At 39.1% G+C, this 6319-nt stretch overlaps 1 protein-coding gene across 1 annotated transcript; it reads left to right on the plus strand.

The window, feature by feature from the left end:
- Positions 1 to 526: 526 nt before the first annotated feature.
- On the plus strand, positions 527 to 1546 carry LOC137502810 (putative nuclease HARBI1). The gene is made up of 2 exons (XM_068229822.1): positions 527 to 538; positions 806 to 1546. The coding sequence occupies exons 1-2, from the start codon at positions 527 to 529 to the stop codon at positions 1544 to 1546; spliced, it is 753 nt and encodes a 250-aa protein (XP_068085923.1).
- The last annotated feature ends 4773 nt before the right edge of the window (positions 1547 to 6319 follow it).

Raw genomic sequence — 6319 nt, forward strand, 5'->3', positions numbered from 1 at the left:
TAACCCCTTAACTTGATCTGACGCTTAAAGGCATCAACAGCTCTCACACGCGTATTGTGTTTGATACCTTTAGGCGTTTTTCTAATTCCAAATGTATTCATTCGTATGCTGTAGGTGTCTGGCTATTTTTAATCACTTCTACCATAGGTATACTAGCGTTAAGGGGTTAACCTGGTACTCATTTTTGTTGTAGGCTAAGCGTACTTCTGGCCGGCCCCGCGGTGTAGGGGTAGCGTGTCTGCCCATTGTCCGGATGCCCCGGGTTCGATTCCCGGCCAGGTATGAAGTTTTTAACCTGCACCTGAGGGCTGGTCCGAGGTCCACTCAGCCTACGTGATTACAACCGAGGAGCTATTTGATGGTGATATGGCGACCCGGTGAAGAAAGCCAACATTAACGGCTGTCGTGCTGACCACACGACACCTCGTAATCTGCAGGCCCACGGGCTGAGCAGCGGTCGGTTGGTAGGCCAAAGGTCTTTCAAGGTTGTAAGGCCACGGTATTTTTCTCAGTGAATCTCAGGGCCATGTGCACCTCCGTAAGTGGAAGTCTCGTTTCTTACATTTTTGGCTTCCTGACGGGGAACCGAACCCGCGTCCCTCCAGTTGGGCCGAGTACACCTTCACCGCCTCAGCTAGACAGTCCCTCAATAAAAATAAAATGAAGTTAAAGCAAATTAAAAGATTGGTTTTTAAGTAGTTAGCATATTACACATTTTCTTACAGAATTAACAGTTACCACTGTATTGTATAGCGAATTTCAAGATAACGTTTGCCTGAAAATGTGTTTGTGTTTTTATTTCTAGTTTCCAAAGTCCGAGGAGGACTGGAGGCTCATTGCAAAGGATTTTGAAGAAAAATGGAATTTTCCACATGCACTGGGAGCCGTAGATGGAAAGCATGTACGGATTATTCCTCCAGCTAATAGCGGTTCATTCTATTTTAACTACAAAGGTTATCACAGCCTCGTTTTATTGGGTATAGTCAATGCTAACTATGAATTCATACTGGTTGATTTTGGTGTCAATGGTCGTATATCGGATGGAGGTGTCCTGGAATATACGGAGTTCTACAGAAGGCTAATAAGTAATAAGCTGAACGTTCCCAAACCTGCGACATGTGAGGATCTACCGTTTGTTTTCATCGGAGATGAAGCGTTTTCCCTGCGAGAGAACTTTATGAAACCATTCAGCCAGAAGAATTTGACAGAGGACAGACGTGTTTACAACTACTTCTTATCACGAGCTCGAAGAGTTGTGGAAAACGCGTTTGGAATTTTAAGTGCTAGATTCAGGATTTTCCATACTGCAATCTCCTTGAAACCAGATAACATAGATGCCGTTGTAATGGCATGTTGTGTGTTGCATAATTTCTTGCGACGAAAGTGTGCTTCATCTTACATTACTGCAGCAGATCTGGAAGGATCTACTACCGAGGATAATCCTCCTGTAGGGTTACGGATAGGGCACAACAGGAATTGTTCATTAGATCCTAAATCCGTTCGAGAAATGTTCGTTTCGTATTTCAGAGTAACAAGTACAACTTAATGGTTAATGGTTTTCAGTTTTCGCTGTGTTTTGAAATGAAAAAGACTTCACAAATATTTTGATGGTTGTGCAGTAGACAACATTGATTACCTTACACTGTACTGATGTGTACAACTGTATATTTGTTCGTAACTACATTGTATTAATTAAAAGAGTATATTGCAACTACACTGGCTGTTTAACTTACCGTTTGTTGTGCTGGTTCGTCCATGTTGGAGATCGATGGCCGAGGCAGTTCTTGATCTTGTAGAAAGGACAACATATCAAAGTACCACAATGTTGGAGTATATACTTCATCACTTCCGGCTCCTGAGCGCTTTGAGTGCTGAACTTTCTTTAACTCCCTTCTGTACGCACTCCGAAGATTGTTAATTTTCTTCACAACCATTTCACGGTCCGCACTGATTTCCACTTCTTTAAGTTTAGAAACTAATACATCATATGCCGCGTTTTTTTTATTCCGGTCACTGTATTCTTTGCACTTGATTTTCCAAACACTTGGCAATGATTTATAGAGTTCTATGAATTCAGTCATAAATGTACGAGTACAATTACGCGAATCTTGAGTAAACTCACTCATAGCTGTTCTTGTATTGAGAGCAAACACTAGGCTACAGTACAAACTACAACACTACACACACGCTCCCAGACGAAGGACTGTGCTATCTGTCTGCAGCGTTGTCTGCGTAAGCTTTACACGCTCAGACTTGTCTGCGCGTGGTCTGTGTTAATTCAAACTCCGCCAGACTTTGCACAGGCCGAACACAGACCGCAGTTCAGACCAAAATTCCGGTCGGTGATTCATTTACACGCAACGACTTGTCTGCACAAACAAGGTCTGTACAGACAGATCTGTGTAAATGTCTGAGCGTGTAAAGGGCCCCTAAGAGTCTCATTGTCGTGTGATAAGTTCAAGTGTACTTGAGGTCATGTTCTGTCCTTTTCTTTTGTGGCTATTACTTGATATGTCATCGCATGGATGTTTATGTGTGGATGTGTGTGTATGTGTACTGTGTTTTGGTGATGTTGTGTGATGGAGTCGGTGTTGAGGTCGTTCGTGCCTTTTACCACAATTTGGTTATGCTGATTCAGGGATCGTCGCACTTGTGTTTTTGGTGGTTTGATGTTGTCTGTGTGTATGTCGGAGGACAGATGAGCTTGGTAGTCTTGTGTGTCGTGTGGTTATCTGGTAATCTCTGGTGTGAAGGTTGTACTTGTACCTTTTTGTTATTTATATCAGTGAGTTGGATTTCTGCATGCACACTCTTGTATAACTTTCGTTTTTCATTTTTGAGTTCCTGTTGGTAAAGTAATGTGACTTTGATTTGGTATTTCTAGCTTAATCATGTTTTAATTTGACTGGTCTGGCATGTAATGCGTAATGTGAGTTATCTGTATTAAAAATTTTATGAGTGCCTACATGACAGGGTAAATAAATAGTGACTTACTAACCTCAATTCATTGAAATGGTTGCAAGCTAACGTGATTAAGTGTATATATTTTTTTTCTCCCTTGTTTTGTGTTCCCTTGCAACATTCTAAATTCATCCTTTTATTTGTTTGGTTCTTTTCTTAATGTTGGGTGATTAAGAATGCACACGGTAATTTGTTTTTGTAGTTATAAGGAATTAGTTGTAAGCAAATTCTAGTTAATGGGCTGGCCAGCTGTTTTTCCGGATTCTACAGTTAATAATTTAGTTAAGTCACCTTAGTTGTAATGGGAAGTGTCATTTATGATCATGTTAGATATAATTTAGTATGTATTTTGGGGTAGAATTAAGATCTTCATAACTAGGGATGGTTGTCAAAATTTGGGAATCAGGGTAAACTCCGGTAGAGTTTTCTGAGTTTCTTTTAACCATTTCCTAAATTTTATCTTGAGGTATCCATAGTGCTGGCCTGAATGGGGGGCTAAGATAGTCCCAAGCCTGTGGAGAAACCTCCCAAATGAAGGTCGTGGAGACACCGGTTGGGTGCCTCCAAGCTCTTGTCCACCAGGGTGGCTTTAGCTTTTGAAATTCCCTGTCTGCTGCGGATAATTTTCTGTTGCAGTGGCCGGAGGGGGATACAATCCCCGTTTCTGCTGTCCTGCCTAGAGGAGAGGTGCGTTATGTCTTGGGCTCCGCCGTTTTGCACTGCAATCCAGTGACCAGATGTCCAGGTGACAACAACTGTTCCTGCCTGACAACCTGACGTCCCTAGTCAAAAGGGGCACTGTCTGCATGGTGGTGACCATCATCCCATGCCAAGATCCTGATTAAATATTTACCAGACATACACTCACTTCGCATTAGTGGCACGTAGTTTCATCTATACTTGGACGTGTCAATTAACAGCGCTGTAACCGGATATTCTAATGACGCCAGTCATGCTAGGCTGTGCGCAGTCACCCAGTTTGAACAGTAATGTGGAGGCTGAAGACAGCGGCCGCGTCGTCAGTCACATGAGCAGCAAGAACTCGTGGTGCTATAGTATAAATAAATAAAAAACCTCAAAATCTCAATCCAAAAGATGTCTTTCTTATTTTGTGTGGCCAGTTTTTTTTTCTCCAGGGAACGTTTGAGTTTTTTTAAAAGAAAATAATTTGAGTGTGGTGTTTTACGAACATGAGAGGAATAGTAAAAAGGAATATTTTTATCTCTTTAGTGTATATTTTATGCACTTTCTCTTTCAATGAACATTATGCTATATGTCCTTTATTTTTCAGTGAAGTTTTTTCCTTTTTTTCAGTGATTTTTTTAAAGAAGTGATTAATTATTTTTAAATTATGCAGAAACTGGACTGCTAAATTAAGTGAATAAAATTTTTATTTTTGGAGCTGTGCTCCAAATTAAAGGGGAGGAGTATGTAGTGATTATTTGGATTTGATTATTTGGACTCGGAAGACGGCGATGAATTGTATATGTAATGTATTTATTAATTTGTTTTTTTTTTTTGTCTCTCCTCGGTATGTTAATTTTGGAATTGGTTGATTTTATTATAGCTTAAAGATTGGTTCTTTATCATGGGAAAAGTAAAGTAAGATGTATTAGGAAACACCACTTCCTGTTGTGTACACGTGCCAGATCGGCATGGATATGTCCGGATATTGCATCAGTTTCGTAATTTCTCGAGCCTTCCTAAATGGTCTTGGTCAGCACTAATTTATGCACTCCTATTGGAGAAAATAAAAGTAAATGTGATTGGTAGGTGAAGGAAAGGGATCGGATGCTCATTGGCCGTTGTAAGATTTCATTATTTCCGGAGAGAAGCGTTGTCGCTAGAGCCTTGATCTGCCAAGGCATCTTTTCTGTTTGGCCAGTGAAGGGAAATGTCGCCTTCAAAGGTACGGGTCTTCTTGCCCCGCCATCAGGTAAGCATGTAATTGTTTTTCACCTTTCAGGTATTTAGTTTCAAATGTAGTTGTTCATTTAATTAATTTTACCGGAGATTACCCGTGTTTCCGTCAGCTTCCAAATTTTATTAAAATGACCTAGCCGTTTTGATAAGTCGCGTCACTTTTGTAAAGAGACAGTTCCCATTTTGTTGATTTTGTAAATTAGATATTCAACGCCTGTCGATGTAATCACAATATGTAAATTACACTTTGGGGCTGTCTCGTTTATTGTGCTTCATCTTGGAGTATTCACTTTTAGGACAGACACACTTTCTCGGAAGTGTTTTTGAGGGGGCTACCGACTGAAGGTGCACTGCACCAAGATTATATTTTAAATGTTGTTCTCTTTCTTACATTTACATCTTCATAATAGTGTAACGTTACCTTCCTTTCCTTTCTTTCCATCTGTTTCATGTGTATTAAAACTGTTGGCACACAAAGCGGGAGCGGAACGTCATATGTGATGTTCGGTCATGTCTCATGTTAGTGTGCAACTATGTGAATGCACAACGGTAGCAAACTTTAATATTCTTTTTATTATTCCTACTTCATTTTTTGGACATCTAAACAGGACACCAGAGAACAGGATCATCGGGAGAAGAATAGAAAAATTATGGAATAGTAAGTGCAACATTAAGTGGGTTACAGAAATCAAGGAAGATATGGATGAACTACAAATTACAGTGGAAGACCTAAGAAACAAATCCGACAAAATCAAGAAACTCACTGCAAATCAGAATCAACAAACAGACAATAGGAAGGGTGATTTCCGATGAAGAAAGAAGGATAAGATCAGAGAGAATGAAGAAGTACTGGGCTGTCAGGAAACTAAAAATTCTTTGTATAAAGTTGGCTAGAGTGGTCCAATGAAGGCCATAAAATGTAAATAATAATAATCATAATAATAACAATAATAATAATAATAATAATAATAATAATAATAATAATAATAATAATAATAATAATAATAATAATAATAATAATAATAATAATAATAATTCCTATTAGTTGTAACTTTACCCCTTTTGGGAGGTTACAATTACAACAACAGGCAGGTGAAACTAGCTGATTATAAAAATCAGCTGAAGATAAGCAAACCATACGAAAATTTTGATCAACGGGGTTGTCTACCTGCGTGATGGTTATGTTGAGTTTCTTAGAAACAAATTTAATGTCTTTCTGTATTCCATTTTGGGGTACTTCATTATGTAGAAATAATTTGTTGTAAATAAAACACAAACTAAAACCAATTCTCTCTCTTTTTTAAAATTCTCTCCTAAAATTAGGATGCACAATGGCATTCAACAGGATTCATTGGTGTGGATTATTTGTGGCATACGGTATGTAATATGCGATTCCCTGATATTTTTCGGTGTAGTAAGAGGAGAAAAAAATTAG

Source organism: Anabrus simplex, chromosome 12, assembly GCF_040414725.1.
Source record: "Anabrus simplex isolate iqAnaSimp1 chromosome 12, ASM4041472v1, whole genome shotgun sequence".
In the NCBI taxonomy this organism is placed as follows: domain Eukaryota; kingdom Metazoa; phylum Arthropoda; class Insecta; order Orthoptera; family Tettigoniidae; genus Anabrus; species Anabrus simplex.